Here is a 17,360-nt window from a genome sequence, read left to right as displayed (position 1 = left end):
CTACCAGATGGGTACAGGTTCCCCAGTTCTCTCTTAAAAGATATTTGAGAATATAACATGGCCTGAACTTAAGCCTTCCTTAAAGTGAAGGCCTTCAAGGCGACACATTTTTTTGAAGTCACTGGGAACCTGGGTGCAGGTTATCTAAGGAGAAATTTATGTTGTGGATCCCCTAAGATGGTATTCCTCAGCACACTGGTATTCCATGACTATCTCACAAATATGACCCACTAGAACGAGAAATGCAAGTTTTATAACAAGAGACCATTTTATGATGAAGATCAGAAAAGAAAATTTTATATCTTTATCTCAAGTGAATGACCTTATTTTGGTTCTGCTGGGTGTTGTCGAATACGCAGGATGTGACAACTACGTACGTTTTTAAAAACAGTTCTGTCTGTCATCCCAGTAGAATATAAGCTCCATGAAAGAATTCGCATCAGTTTTGTTCACTGCTGTATTTCCAGGACCTGGAACTGTGCTTGGCAAATAGTAGGCATTTAATAAGTATTTGCTGAATAAATAAATGAATGAATCAATGTTTTCTCAAAAAGTTCAAGACTATAACAAACAGCCAGCAACCAATCACAGTCAGAAACCACCAGGAGCAGAGCTCACACTGAAGCCGATGTGTTGATTTTATAAATAAGATGTGCAGAAGTCAATTGGCTTTTGTCCCCCATAAAACTGTTCAAATAATGACAGTAACAATGGTAATAACATTAACAACACTTGCCTCCTTAAGATAAGTTGCTGTATCTTGGAGAAAAGGTAACCCTATCTCTAGACTCATTTAATCTTTGCTCTAAATTTATACAATGTTTCAATTCCTACACATTTATGAGGAGGTTTTATGGAGTTATCGGGTTTTATGGAGTAATCTGGTCCAGAGACACAAAGGACATTCTTCTGCTAAGGGCAGCAGAAAGCAGAGACTGCAATTATTAAAGGAGATGAGACAGATGCATTAAAAAAGAAAGACATCGATGGCAACTAGCAGGCCAGTGCCTCCCTGCTCCTCCCTGCAGTCTCCTGCACATATTCCTCATGACCACCCCCCACTTCCCACCCCACCCCCACTGCAAACACATGCAGCTAGCTGGAGTGGACAGCTACTGACCTGCAGATGTGGCAACTTCTAGTTCCCAACTAACCCTGCCAAAAGCAGGAGCCACTCTCTCTAGCATGAATGAATGTTGTCTCGGAAGATAATTACATCAGCCTCATTATCCCACAGCCCATCCTCAAGGCTAGTGATTCCTCTTTTGGTGATCACAACTCCCTAGGGTGGAAAACAAATTCTGGCCCAAATGTCAAGTCACCAAGGCTGATGCTCACCACTGACATCATTATAGCTACATCAGGACATCAGCAGGTAACCAGAGTCGGTGAAATATGGACTTGAAGCCACATTTAGCCTCAGCTTTTCCCCTCCTGGTCTGAAACCCGTCCCCTCCTTCAGAGGAATATCCCCAGAGAGGCCTCGCTCCCTCCCCTTGTTTTTCCTTCCCTCACCCAGTTCTATTTCACCTCCAGGAAGGGCAGGGGATCAGGAATGGCTGGCTCAGGGATGAGACCATGCTTTTTTTGTCCTGGTCCCAGCTCAGTTCCATAGTGTTCACTTCTGGGCTCTTCCTCAGCGACCCCTGAGTGAGCACGCAGTGTCCTTCCTCCTTCATGCGGGAAGCAATGGTCGGGGTGCTGTCTTGGGACTTACAACACCAGCAAACTGTGCGTCAGAGATCTCTCGTTCTATCCAATTTCATGGTTTCCATCTCTGGCAAGGTTAGATGAATACATACCCAAACAAGCCACAGGCCAACATCTCAAATGGCCATTACCCTTCAAAATTAAGAATGAACACCGAGTACTTCTAAATCCAGGAATGGGCTGAGAGGAAAGCGATTTTATTCAGTCAGCCACTGAATAACCCTGAGTGCAGGGCACTCTTCTAGAGGCAGGGGACGTCTGCTGAGCAGGCAGCAAGGGGACACACCCCTGCTCGTGCAGGGCACTGTTCCAAGGGAGGAGTCAGCTGCAGGTACAACGATTTGGGGTGCAGGTAAACAGCTGGCGGACAGAAAAATACTCCGCCCCAGTGACATTTACATTCTGGTAGCAAAGACACAAATGTAAACACAGAATCAAGTACAAATATAATACATGTCAGGTTACTCCTTTTCATAAGCTTCTAACAAACTATTAAGTTCCCTTGGAGCAGACTCCATTGCTAAGCCATCTTTCAGTTTCCTACAGTGCCTCACACAAAAAAGAATGAAAATCTGCATGAAAGCCATTGGGCTCTTACTAACCTTCCCCTGCATTAAACTATAGATTATTTCAGAGTTGCGTCTGTTTCATAATCATCTTGATATTTCCCATAGCGTTTAGTTACCTGTACATAATAAGCACTCAATAAATAATAGTTAATTGCCGAACCGGACAGGGCCAACTTGTCAGTTTTGAGTATAATTCAGGCCTGCCACGAGGTAAAAGGAGAGACTAGAAATCCAAAGATAAAACCTTCATGCGCTAGTCTTAGAGCCAGAGTTGATCCACACAAGTAATTTACACGAATTGTTTTTGCTTATTCTGTCCAGACCAGAGTTCTGAAGCTGATTCACTTGAAAAAGAAGTCTTATTCATTACAAGATGTTGTAACAACTAAATTTTGGAGCCCTAACAAAGATGCCTGAAGTGGATCCATCCTGGAGGCAAGTTGGTTGGGGTTGTGAAGAACAGGAGGATGGTCAGTCACAAGATGGTAGTTTTACTTATCCAGAAAAATTGCTAACTTGTCAGTTTTTTGAGCTGCCAAAGACCAATATGGGGAAGTCATGTCTGTAAGGCCATCTAGGTCAAGGGAGTTACTTTTAACTGGAAGTAAGTAGTTCTAAAAGCTTTTCTAGGCAACTTCCATGAATATTTTTTTAAACTGTTCTCAGAACCATTTTAAAGCTCCCTGGACCCAAATGAAGCTGTCTACTGTGGGAATTCAGTAAGTCCTGTTTGAGTCTAGAAGTTGAGGAGCTATAAGTGGACAGAGTTTCCATTTAATCAGGCTACATTCCTACACAGTGTGCAAGGCTCAGAGGTCCAGTAATGAAAGAAATACAAGAGAATGGTAAAAGGAATATGCCGGGACTCTCCAGAAACAAATTAGCTGGGCCACATGCAAATAACTAAAGGGCCCAGCCCACCCATGGTAACGGGGAAATGGCATAGCTGTACTCTCATGACGGCTTTACGTGGAACTCCATTTGGTCAACAAGCCCAACACCCCTAACGGGCTCGTCACCTCCTTACGATTGACAGGAGCAGTAAGTCCTTAAGTCTGCCACAGTGTAAAATTTCCTAATAAAAAACTAGGTCTTAAATAAACACATAAAAAGATGCTCAACATCATTAGTCATCAGGGAAATGCAAAAGAAAACCACAGCGATACCACTAGGATGTCTATAATTGAAAAAAAAAAGGAAAATAACAAGTGTTGATGAGTTGTGGAAAAGTTGGAACCTTTGTGTACTACTGGTAGGAATGTAAAATGGTGCAGCAGATGTGGACAACAGTCTGGAAACGTCTCAAAAAGGTGAACATAGCATTACCATACGACTTAGCAATTTCATTCCTAGGTATACACTCAAAGGAACTAAAAACATTCACTCAAAAACCTGTACGTGAATGTACAGAGCAGTATTATTCATAATGCTTTCCAAAAAGTAGATTGTTTCCAAAAAGTGGAAACAATCCAAATGTCCATCAACCGGCGAATGTGTAAATAAAATGTGGTCTAGCCATACAATGGAATATTACTTGGCCATAACAAGGAATGAAATATTGATATGCTACAATATCATTACGCTAAATGAAGTCATTACGCTAAATGAAATCATTACACTAAATGAAAGACGCCAGATACAAAAGGCCACATATGGTATGATTCCATTCATACGAAATGTCCAGAACAGGCAAATCTATGGAGACAGAAGGTAAATTAGTGGTTGTCAGGGACTTTGAGGAGAAAGGGGAACTAAGAGTGGCTGTTAATAGGTCCAGGGTTTCATTTTGGGGTAAGAGAAATGTTCTGGAATTGGATAACGTTGCATAATCTTGTAAATACACTAAAAAAAAATCACTTAACTGTACACTTTTAAATGATTAGTTTTATGTTATATGAATTATATCTCAATTTTTAAAACCCTAATGGCCCGGCTTTCATCTTATTTTTGTATTCGACCTTACTTAGCAAAAATGTAAAGCCACTACTTGAAAGTTAAAAAGCACAGTTAATTCTAAAAGTGCCCCTCATCTCTCTGCATTATCCTTCACCCAGCTTTCTGCTCACCGTAAATCCCCATGAACAAACATACTCAAGTCAAAACCTAAGATGACAAATTTGCTAACTTTGGGTAAGGTTTAGAAGCTTTTTATTTCTATTTTAAATATAATTATTGTCTGGGTGAGGCTTGTATTATGTAGACAATGTAGTTCAATATAAGGGGTTTCCAACAGTACAGCAATGCCAGTCTTCAAAATACATCTCCAATTCAATGCTTTCCTGAGAGGGTTAGAGCAACCTGCCTCTCTCTTGCGGAAACAATGGCTCCACCTCCTTCCTTTTCACTGCCCTCCACAGCCTCTTTCTAGGAACCGGCTAAAGTCACATTCCCAGAGACATACTTAAATGGGCTGCTGAGCACATTCTCTCTCATGCAGTATTTGGTATATAATAGTACACAAAATATGAAAAAATGCTTATTGAATAAAATCTTTCTTGTTTCAGAAAGTAGCGTCGTGGGATGTGCTAACCGGCCCTGAAGAAGAGTGCAGAGCTTTGTGAACTCCAATGTCACTGGTCAGAAACCAGGCCACTCACTGCTCACAGGACGCTGGGAGACAGCTTTAGATAGATGACTTTATCAATTAACAGTGAGTGGACATATAGCTTGTGACCCACTAACTGTTGGCACTAATTACCATCGCTGTGATGTTTCTTTGAAAAAGGAATGAAGAAAGGAACAAACATATCTACTCAATTAAGTGCTTTCTTCTTATTTTTACAGGAAAACTGCCAAATTGTAGCAAGAATAAAACAGTGTGCAAGAGTCACATGCACAGTCAGTATCAAAAGGTGCACAACGTTCAGTGGCCAAGTGCTGAAATGGATCACACTTTTTTTGTAAAGCATTTTCTCTAAAACTTGATTTACCTACATTCTCTAAATTGAGCAACCAAGCAGAAAAAAAACAAAAGGGGATTCTCATTTTGACATGTTCAAGGCAGAGGCAGCCCACTCCTTTCCTTAAGCTGACTACAAAGAATTATTCCGTGATGAACACGGCTTCAAAATTCTCAGCAATTTAGGAAAGAGGCTAGAGATTTGTGTAAAATAAACAAAGGCACTGATTTTTACCATATTTTATTTAGAAAAGCAACTTGGGCATAGACATTGAACTGTACCTTTTCTTTAGTCCACTTTTCAAATGATAATTTCCTCCACTGTCACCATTAAATCTTAATCCATTCCAGCTCCCTGCATGGGTCATTGAGTCTATATGTACTGCTGTTATTTTAAAATGTTTCCCCTTGGTAGGGAAAGAGGGGGAGAAAAGATGTTGAGAGCCAGATGGGCCTCTTCACAGTTCATTTATCAAACCTAATACGCTGGGCTCCACCCACCTCTCCCTCACTATTGCGGTTAAACTTCCATATAATTTGGTAATCATTTTCATTATCAGAGAGTGACCCTAAAGCAGCCTATCCTAGGATACCCAGTCTTGCAGCTGCTCTTTTTCTGCCTTTTCCTACAGTAGACCCTAAGAACCTCAGAGTTTATTAGCTGCAGACTGACCTTTGGGCTGCAGAGGTCAAGAAGGGGTCAGATCAGAGGCTTGCTCAGTTCTTTAAAAGCTATAACAAGCTGTCCATCAGGCAGAGTGGACTGTATAAACAAAGCTAAATCTTCAAAAATTCTGTACCACTTCTGTTAACACTTACCCTGCATTCACACAGCTTCTCCCCATGTACTTTGGATCATTCAGCTCTGGGGCAGTGAATAGACAGCCCTAATAAGCCGATTTAGAGAGGGTTGTTTCTGGGATTACCGAGCTTGGGGAAGGAAACCCACGGCACTCAGACGTGTCTCTAGAATTGCAGCGTTGTGTGACACTGTGACAAACTCAGTTACCCCGAGTCATGCAGAATTGACACTTTCCTCAAAAAGCTAAATTACAGGGAACATATGCTTCTAGTTTAAGAGACTTCAGCGAGCCCCAGACAATGGCTTGGCTGCTGGCCTGAGAGAGAGACAAATATTTTAAAACCAAATTACAAGTTTCGCTTAAAATATTCTCCCTACTCTTCTTGCAAATGAACCTGCTGAAGAGAGGGGGTGGGAACGCTCACTACAGCGGACGCTGCTGCAGTCACTGCCAGCTGCGGAGGCTCCGCGGGCCTACATTTCTTGGAGTTGTGCTATTCATAACGCACTCTCTAACGTGCAATATAAGGTAATTAGAGTCATCTGTATTTAACTTTCAGAGGAAAAAATTTCTATTATCTAATCTAACTGATCCCCTGATAGCTTTGATGAAAGTAAAATACTGTAACCTATTGCTTGGCCTTTGGCGAGCGCTAATTATTTTCTGTCAAAGCACATTTTTCCTCGTGTAATTCCAAAGTACACAATAGGCCAATCTCTAAAACACAGGCAGCTCGGTTAGCACTGCCGTGGATGGTTTATAACTTTCACCACCACATGCCTGATGGCTACTTGAGGCAATGCCCAATTCCAGACGGCCCGATGAAGCTTTGATGAGGAAAAGGATGGTGTGTGGTAACAGTCTGTTTATACGGAGCATATGGATGAGTCTTTCAGATGGGTCACCCGGATGGGAAACATCAAATGGGGTGCAGAAGGGGTGGGGGAGGATTACGGTTATTTAATACTCTCAGGACACTTTTCCTTCTGAGCTCTCCGGACACCACCCTCTTGAAATTTTCTTTCAGGTGTTTAGTTTTAAGGAGGTCTGCATAGTGTCAGCTGCTAAGCCCTTTCTTCTCTCCTCCCCTACCACAAAGGACTGGAGAATTTTTGTTTCAGAGGCTAGACTACATCAACTTCAACACTGGCTCCAGGTCCTGATTAAATTGTTAGCAGTAGGGGCCAGAAATGCTGAAACCAGACTCCTTTTAAACAGGCCATTTTGGTCATGTTGTCCAATGATTTGGTGTATTAGGAAATTATTGTTAACAAACCAAATGCACTCAACAGAAGACATCCATTCTCCACATTTGGTCTCTGGACTGTGAGGGCTTTGGAGGGATGGGGGATGGAAGAGAGATGACAGGGAAATTCTTTCTTTCTTTCTCCCTTTCCTATTTAATACGAATCATCAGGGGGAAAAGATATAAAAGATCAAACAGAGAGAGAGAAACCTCTTAGATGTCCCCCCAACTCATATTCCATTATTTAATAAAATACACATACTTTAATGAATATACATACTTAAATTGTAATACAAGGGAAATTTAAAAATTAATTATTGAAACTTAAATTAGAACTCACTTAATTACTACAGTTAAAACTGTCCGTCATTTACTCTGACCACACTAGGAAAAAGGGAGGAAGGGGAAAATATCACTGGGAATTCAGAAATTATTGTTTCAATGCAAGTCTAAATTCAGAGACAACACACTTATTTGAAAAAGTGGCTTCTCGATACCCAATCAGAAGGATAGTTCATACTCTTTACTGTCTCCCTTCTTGGAAAATGCTCATCTTCAGCTCTGTTCAGACAAATCTATTTTTATGATAATTGTTACTAGTAAAGCCATCAATTATTGTAAATTCTGTTGCATGAACTCATTTGGAGAATATTATGGCTATCAATAAATGTTCTTGACTCCCAGGCACATAGGTTTTTAAGCATCAAATAAGACTCTGACACAAAATATAGCATAATCTTTCTGACTCCTCTCCCTCTTGCTTAGAGACAGATGATAATGCAACAATTTTTACAAACTACAGCTCTCAAAGATAACCCTAACATTTGGGGGAACCAGTTCCATCCTTCCACTCATCAATTGTTTTTCAAATAAGAGCAGGATAACATGATACTTAGTATGCGTGCATCAATTCTGTAAAAAGTGATGATTTGTAGAAACTCTCTACCAGTAACAGCTTTCTACCTACAGGTAAGTCCATGTGCAAAGAAACTAGGTTGAAGCCAAAGTAATTCCTGCTTGGTCAATTCTAAAAATGGGGTTGATCAATGGATGACTTCCAAGCACTCTGCCTCTCATTGCGTGATATAAGAGCACTATTAACTAAGTAGCAATGTTGGTATTTTAGACTGTTGAGTAAAAGGGTTCTTCCGCATCAGGTACTTATATTACATTATGCTCAAGATGCAAACATATATACTGAACGTTATACTCAGGGATAAATCATACGCACATACAGATGACATCATGGATCATTACAATTAATGTAGGTACCACGTGCAGGAAAGCTAACCTCATGGCTGAAAGCATCTGTAACTTGCTTATTTTTCATGGCCCCTCAAATGAGAGAGATGAGACTAGCTGTGAAGAAGGGCTGAGCAAATATAGCTCTTGTTTTTCAGGGACAATAAATCCCATCTCATGACAGAACTAACCTGGCATGCCATTCCCTCCTCAGGTTCTGGCGTGTAGTGAGCGACGCAAGGATGGCAGTCAAGATCTCATTCCTTTGTTCCACGGGGACCCCCTCTCGTCTAACTTCATGAAGCACAGCATTTGTCTAGAAGAAATGATCCAAAAAAGAGAGAGAAAAAGTGAAAAATTAATAATAAAAAAAAAGCCCATAAGCAAATAAGGACAGTAAATCAATGGCTTTTTTATTACAGTTCCCCTGCTAACAAATCAATACAGTAAATGATGGTCAAAAATGGCCAGCATATATTTTGTATTTAATCAATGTACATGGCACAGAAGGTAAACTCTAAAGCTCCATTGCCTTAAGTAACACATCAAGATACTGTGCATTCTCACTCTCATTTTCTCAGCGCACCAACGATTTTTTTCCTGGGAATTGCCTACCATGAGCTATTATTAGAAATGATTTTCACGTACACTTCACTGTGAGTTGTTTGTTTTGCCTTTTAAAAAAGAACAGTCTCTGACTTTCGCTCTCTCCGCTTCCTGCCACCCAGCTGAGGCTGTCTGTACTGCCTCTCTTATTTGAATCATTAATTTCTATTTCCAGCCATGCCAGCAATTTTGTTTTTGGCTCACTCATTTTCCTTGTGTGTTGCAAATCAAGATCTTGCAAAGAACGAAAGAATAAGAGCTCAAAAACCCAAAAGACTATCGTATCTCAATGACTGTCTTCTCGGCTTTGAAAATCCACTACATATTTCAAATAATATGTACAGGATTCTTATGCGCAGTAGACTCACGATTTTGGGAAGAATCACTTATTCTATGATCGTGACTATGGTCCTTAGAAGAAATTAGGCTCACAGGTGAATACAAAAACACCCACGCCTGTCCCCAGTGCTGGGAAATGTCAGCTGCTTTCAGAATCAGCGAAGCCCAGCACATCACACCCTGCTCGCTCCAACAGTAGCATTACAGGAAAACTTGAATTTGAAACTGTCATTTCAATTTCATCTCCAAGTCACCCCTGCATGCTCTTTTTGAATGCATGTATTTTAAACATGCAAATTTATGTAACATTATAAAAACAATTAAGAAAACAATGAGAGGTATTCTACTGATTCTTGAAATTTGAGTGAGCAAATGCCTTTCAAGTTTTAATCACAGAACTTTTCATCACAGTATTTATCTTCACGTAACGAACAGAAACCTTTAGGATTTACAGACATTGTTTTTCATTTAAAGTTAATGTGGCTTCTTGGGAGATGTTATAACCAAAGCAATTGCTAGAAAGAATGAAATTGTCACTTTCTCTGTTCTAGTCACCCAATGTATGCCTTATCTAACTGATGCCAATACCTTCATTTACTTACAGAGCACACTTACGCTTTGCTTCTCATGTAAGTTGAAATACTCCTTCCTTACTCCTCTACAGTGTTTTACAGTGTGTATTTAATATCTTCACGACAACCTTGAGAAGAGGTGTAATGGACATTTGTCATTTTGGTTGCCTTCCATCCACACCCAGTTCCCCTTTCCTGGAAGAGCACCCAGATCTCTTGGGGAAGTCTTTTACTGTACACGAGTCTTAGAGGGACTGCCAACCAAAGTGTCCCACTGTCCCCCATCAAGGATGTGGGCCAGGGCAACCTGATTCTCTTTTCCAGGACTTTAGACCCTTAAGCAGAACGGCAAAGGAAGGGAAACAATCTGGAGGCAATTTATCAATTTCCTTAGTTCCTACCACCCATGGTCCTCAAAGTAGTCCTGGTTTCCTGAAGTTTCTTGAGTCCAGATCATTCTCCTTTCTTTTGATACCTTGAGTTGTCCAATATCTTTTCAATAAAATCCTACTTCGTTCAAATTCACCAGGATCAGTTTCTGGTGATTACAATAAAAAACCCTACCTGATATAAACAGCTAAGACAGGAAGTGGTATCTCCATTGTCAAGGGTCCAAGATAACCTGACTAGCACTACATAGGGAAAGCACCCCGACCTCTGCCTGCCAGGTCCAGAGTTACATCTACTATACCAGGAGATATACCCAACTGGACACTCAGTGGGCTTCCAGGGCAATAACATTTTCAGCACAGGGAAGAATGCTCAGTTTCTACTGCATGAAGCCCAGGCTCCAAATGGCTAAAGCAGGGGTTCCAATTTCAAATACCCACTAGGGCCAGGAAGGTAACATGAATGAGTTAAGCAAAGGTTACCTGAAGAGAGCACATGCTCTGTCCAAAGAGGCAGCCATTATTCAGGAACAGCCAACCCTGCCATTCAGAAAAGCTGATTCAATGGTGCCAGATTCATGAATTTTCAAAGAAAAACAAGAAATCTGGTTTTTTTAAAATATAAAAACTCCTGATTTTTAAATGTTGGAAACTATTTCTTTTTTCTTTTGGTGAGGAAGATTGGCCCTGAGCTAACATCTTGCTCCTATCTTCCTCTATTTTGTATGTGGGTTGCTGCCACAGCGTGGCTTGATGAGTGGTGCAGGTCCACGACCAGGATCCGAACCTGCAAACTCCAGGCCACCAAAGCAGAGCCCAGACTGCACTGAACTTAACCACGGCACCACTGGGTCAGCCCCACTAATTTTTTTTTTTTTTAATTTTAAATACCACGTGGGCCAAACAAGAAATACCAATGGCTGAAAAGAATTCAGGTAGATGCCAATTTGTGACCTCTAGTGTAAAAGATGTCTAATTTCAGAAAGGTCCTTGCATCAACGTGCATTCTAACAACAGCACTGCTCCTCTGTGACACCCTGCCTCACGTACCTAAGCTTAGAAGGTGCCCCAAAAAGTCATGTAGTTCATCACGACGTCTGCAGGTACGTATTACTTTAACAAAATGCAAAAATGTTTCAAACAGAAGACGAAGAGCACATCTAGACGGTTCCAAAGACATGATGAAAATAAAATTACTTCTCTATTTGACGGTATCAAAATAACTTTTTTAAAAAGCCATTTATCACTTCTTTGTCTTTCACATCATTTAAACGTTATCCAGACGCCCTTGTTTTGCAGGGGTCCTGAACAGCCTCGAAGAGGGGAAGGAGGAAGGAGTTAAGGAAATAAGTGTCACGAGGGCAGAGGACCTTGTCTGTGTAGTTCACCACTGTATCCTCACTGCTTATTTAATGACTTAAAATCAGTGAATAAAGAAGGAACTTGAAAAGCAAGCACTGCAAAAACAAAGAGTAATGGAAACACCGTCTTCTTTTAAGAAATTTTGTTGTTAGCGCCGTCAAGTCAATTCCGACTCCTAGCGACCTGGCGTGCGGCAGAGTGGAATCTGCCTGGTCTTTTTGCGCCATCCTCTCACCTTCTGATGCTGTATCAGACAGTGCTCTGCTGCTATTCACGACCAATTTTTTTCAGAAGTGGGTGTCCAGGTCCTTCTTCCTAGTCTGTCTTAGTCTGGAAGCTCCACTGAAACCTGTCCACCATGGGTGACACTGCTGGTATTTGAAATCCCAGTGGCGCAGCTTTCAGCATCACAGCAACATGCAGCCACCACAGTGTGACAACTGACAGATGGGTGGTGTGGTTCCCTGACAGAGAAACAAACCCGGGCTGTGGTGGTGAGAGCACAGAATCTTAACCAGTAGACCACCAGGACTGGCTTTAAGAAGTTATTATTATACATATAAACATATAAACTCATAAAATAGATAAACTAAGAGACTTAGTTTTTACTGAGCTTTTCCAAGGAGCTCTCTTCACTTCACAAAGGACCCACTTTGATTTATTTAAATAACTGGATCCCCCAGTTCAGCGTTTTCCAAACAGTCGTTCTAGCACATTCTCATAATTCTTGCCATATTTGTGTATAAGGTATATAATATTCAATATTTCTCTTTAAATTGACCCATTTTTAAAAATATAAATTCACTTCAAAAGAAAAATGGAAAACCATAAATGAGAAGATAACCATAAAAACAATATACTTTTTTTAAAAGCTATACATTTGTTTCATTCTACAGTCACGCATTGCTAATGACAGGGACACATCCTGAGAAACGCACCCTTAGGCGATTTCATCGTGGTGCGAACATCATAGAGTGCCCTCACACACACCTAGATGGGCCGGCCCACTACACACCTACTAGGCTACCTGGTACTAAAAGCTTAGGAGACCACTGAGTTATACACAGTCTGTCGTTGACTGAAACGTCATTATGCAGTGCATGACTGTAGATAGTATTTTTTGCTGAAGGCTCTGAGACTGGAAGCCTGCTCCCTCTTTGTAAAAGAGGGCATTAACAAGTGTTGGAGAATGTTAAAGACACATCAGTCTAAATGAAGGCCTCCTTGACATAATCACATGGATTAAGAAGGAGCTGAAGATGGAATCACTTTCTCAGTGTGGTCCTTGCTGTGTGCAGAGTCCTGGAGTACCATCTAGCATCGCCCAGGGAAATAGCCATGGTCCACAACCCTCGCTCTGGACGCACTGCCCTACTGCAATGCTTTCCAAATATCTCACAGAGAAACCTCTTTTCTCCCCAAATGTATTCTTACACAGAACTCAATATATAAAACAAAAAACCTGGAGCAGTCTGCTTCGAAGATGATATGGAGGACCTAGAGGCTCTTCCTTTGTCACGGGGCGTCTCTTCAAAACCCCAAGGAATGGTGGAACAAAATTTGCCAAGCTCAACCCAAGAGCATTTAAAACAGTGTTCGAGTTTTTAAATTTATACTTTGCTCGTGGGGAAAATACTGCCATTCTGGTAAGCAGTTTAGCAGTTTCCTATAAACTTACACACGCACTTAACATATGACTCAGCAATTCCATTTCTAGGGATTTACCTAAAGATATAAAAAGTTATGTTCACACACAAACATGTATACAAATGTTTACAGCAGCTTTATTCATAATTGCCCAAAACTCAAAACATCCTAAATGTCCTTCAAAGAGTAAATGGATGAACACACACTGGTACATCCATACAATGGAATACTGCTCAGCAATAAAAAGGGAAGAGAAACTGACACTTGCAACCACTTGGATGAATCGCAAAGGCATTATGCTGAATGAAAGAAGCCAGTCTCCAGAGATAAACAGGGTATGATGTCATGTATTTGACATTCTGGAAAAGGCAAATTATAGGGACAGAGAACAAATTAGTGGTTGGCAGGGAATAGGCGGGGCTAGGGTTTATTATAAAAAGGCAGCCTGGGGTAATTTTTCTCCTCTCATCTCTTCTGCTTGCTCTCTCTGTGGGTGATCTCTCGCTCCAATGGCTTTAAGGGTCCCCTGTAGACTAATGATATCCACACTTCTACCTTCAAACAGACCTCTCCACTGAGCTCTAGCCCCATATAGCTAATGACTGGCTATCTCTCCTTAAACATACACCTCAAACATTTGAACTATTTTTGCTCTCCAATCTCTTTCCTTCTCATCAACCTGCTCCTTCTCCTGTATTTCCCTAGTGGAAACAGCACTTTCAAGGCAATCACCCAAACTGGACAACTAGGAGTGACCTAGTCTCTTCCTCTTCCCCGCCCTGCACTCCCTATACCCAAACATTAAATCCTGTCTTCCTTCCTCTCTGATCACGATGACTCTTTCCCGCTGCCACACGCTTAGTTCACGCCCATCTCTCATCTGGACCACGAAACGGTGTCCAAACTAGTCTCTCTGCGTCAATCTCACCCCTTTCAGGAATTTTCCTCCTAAAAGAGTAATCTTTTCAAAGGGCAAGTGGGACATGTTACTTCCTTCCTAATTCAAATTCAGCATTACCTTCAGCAGTGGTTTCAAGCTGTCTTCATGAAGACCTGATGTTTCCAGGAAGTATCTTAGGGTCGAAGGAGACAAGGAGCTTCAGACTCCAAAATCTCACCTAAACCAAAGCAGCTCTGTTCATACGTGCTTCAGCTATTGGTATTTGAGGGATATAAAGAGAATAATTTTTTTTTAAGTCCAAATTCCTCAACCTGACAGAAAAACCACTTCTTAATATAGGTCTTGCTTACTTCTCAAATTTTATCTCCTGTCTTCTTCTATTCCATATAAAACTAACAGGAGTTCCCTGAAAACACATGGCTGTTCTATACTATACATTTACTTGTACCTGGTTGTATAACTTACCAGTGATACTAATCCTTCAAGAAACATCTTAAATAACACCTCCTCTGTGGAGTCGTCTATGAACACATCCTACTACCAAAGTAGATAGAGCTGATCACCCCTTCTCAGGTGTCACTCCTGAGCATCTCCTAAACCGTGTTACACTCCATTGCCCACATTTATTCATTAGCTGTTTCCTGCTCCAAAATGTGAGCTCTATCAGAACAGATACGGTCCATATCCATTTTTCAATATCCTCCAAGGTGCCTAGTTGGCACCATCTCATGAAAGTAGACTCCTGATAGATGCCTGTTGAATAAATGAAGCCAAATGACACGCCAGAGCATGTCTGGTGAATAAGGTGAACAATGAAGCCAGAAAGTACTATTCAAGATCAAAAATAATACGTGAAACAAGCTTTGGTTTGATTCAAATTATTCCTGAAGATAATTCTAAGAAAACAGTTGTAAAAACTATTTTTAAGCAATAGCATCAAGAAAAGTAAGTACACGCAATCCCTAGGTGACTACTTAGGACTACTCCTTGGGATGAATGTGTCTGAAAATATACAGTTTTACTACACTATGATCACACTTAGTCTATGGAGACCCTCCTAATAAGCCAAAGGAAGAAGTCTCACATTCTCCATTTCTGTAGAGAAAACTGCTTGGGACTCTGGCAATCCCATAGCATCCTAAGGACCTCCAAGAATTCCCCAGTGTTTGTAGTTTCTCCTGGCTGAAAACTTTATGCCTAAAACCAAAGTAAAAAATCCACAACCAGAAAGAGAACGAGAGAGAGAGAGACTGAGAATGAGAAAAGAGAAATCAAAACTCTAAGGCTCTAAGAAGCTCTGACTTTTAGGCTTAAGTTTTACATCTTTCTTAGAAAATTCTGAATTTATTCAATTAAAACTGAGCAAATTACCTAAATTCTTGTTGGATATATTTTTACATTCAGTAACTTTTGGTATGTCCTAATTCTAGGGTATCACAAGAAAAGCACATATGGACATACGTGTGACATGCAGAATTTGTAGCACATAAGGTTTTCAGACACTCTGAGATTTACAAGGAGAATTACAGCATTTACACCTTACTAATCATTTTATATAACTCTTTAAATCTTTTGGTTCCTTTCTGATTTTGGGTAACAGCTTCTGATAGGCCTTTAAGTCCAAAACTCAGATTTAATCCATCCTTCTTACAAATCAGAGAACTTTGCCTAAGGAGACGCATCCCTCTGCATAGTTCATTAAAAAAAAATTCTGCTGCTGTTTTTCCAATTTCAAAAGGCATATAAATACCAGGAAGCCAGAACTGCATACCTTTCCCACCTTCCCATCACCCGACCCTCACCACCACCCAAAAGTAACGCTGTCATCATGGGGAAAACGCTGTTCCTAACACTTTTTACCTCCGTATCTGCCTCATGTTAGGGTTGTATTTCCCCTCTGCACACACAAATTACAAAGCTATGCTCTGACTGATAATGAGGGCTAAAGGTCCAACTTGTGAAGAAACTTGGTTTAAGATGTTATCAGCTGGGAAAGCTATTTCCTCACATCAACATTGCCACGGGCTGTCAAAAAACCAACCAGGGCTCCCTCTTCAAAAGTCCAGGAACACTTTTTTTTCTTTCTTTCTTTCCTTTTTTTTTTTTTAAAGAAGAAAGGCACAGAACCCACTGAGATAGCCTTAGTCCCATCAAAGAAAGGTCGATCTCAGGTCTTCCTTCATTTACTGATTGTCAGCTTCAGATGGCTCTTTTGTGAGCCTCTGGAGCTCGATGCTGAGTGATGCCTTCACATTTTCTAAACCGGACTGGGCACCACCAAAGATTTCCAGCGCACTTGGATCCACAGCCCAGCAGAACAAATAAACATCCCTCGCAGCCTTTTTGCCTACTTTATCTCCCTCTCCAGGAGCAGGAGGTTTTGGGGGTGCTAATGTTTACACAATGTTAAAACTTTCTTTCCCCTGTTTCCTGAATTTGAGAAAACACATCCTGGATGACCTCAGCTAAGAGATAACACCAAGTCACCATGGGTGCCACGTCTACTGGACTACTTCAGGCTGCTGGCCTCATCCTTGCCCTCCCCTCCCCCACCCCTCATATTCTCCTGACCACGGAAAGCAGGAGATAAGCTAGACTGTCCTGAAAGGAAAGCACAAAGGCAGAAGCATCCTGGAGGCTGCCAACGAAGTGGCTTTTTATTCCCACCTAAAGATACGCTTGGTTCAGTTCAGCTCAAAGATCCACTCTATTTGAATGTACCAGTAAGATGTATTTTAGTATTTCTGTGTCATGTTCTATTAAGCTAAGGGGGCTGAGAGTAATCAAGAATGTCTGTGGGGAAAGAACTCAGGGAGAACGTCTCCTTGACCAGTTTCCTCATCAGTAAAGGGGTGTATGGGCTAGCAGCTAAAGTTCTGGTGACGATTATATGAGATCATCCATCTGAAGCGCTTTGCATAGTGCTTGGCACATACAAAAAGCCCAATAAATGTCAGAAATCGTTACTAGTACTATCATCAGCAGCATTATGTGTAAAAAAATTGGGGAGAAAAGATCACAGAAGATACAGATACTGATTTTTTTAAAAATCCTAAAACACAACAGCCATGAATT

General features: G+C 41.0%; 1 protein-coding gene across 2 annotated transcripts in view; it reads right to left on the bottom strand.

Moving 5' to 3' along the window:
- Positions 1 to 17,360, bottom strand: part of FTO (FTO alpha-ketoglutarate dependent dioxygenase) — a 348,533-nt gene that overhangs the window by 142,950 nt on the left and 188,223 nt on the right. For both annotated transcript variants that reach the window (XM_005608264.4, XM_023636997.2), the window contains one exon: positions 8,661 to 8,785. In XM_005608264.4, the coding sequence (XP_005608321.2) occupies positions 8,661 to 8,785 (125 nt within the window). The remainder of the gene's footprint in view (positions 1 to 8,660; positions 8,786 to 17,360) is intronic.

This window comes from Equus caballus, chromosome 3 (assembly GCF_041296265.1).
Source record: "Equus caballus isolate H_3958 breed thoroughbred chromosome 3, TB-T2T, whole genome shotgun sequence".
NCBI lineage: Eukaryota > Metazoa > Chordata > Mammalia > Perissodactyla > Equidae > Equus > Equus caballus.
The sequence above is the reverse complement of the archived record's forward strand: the minus strand, read 5'-3'. Positions and strand labels throughout refer to the sequence as shown.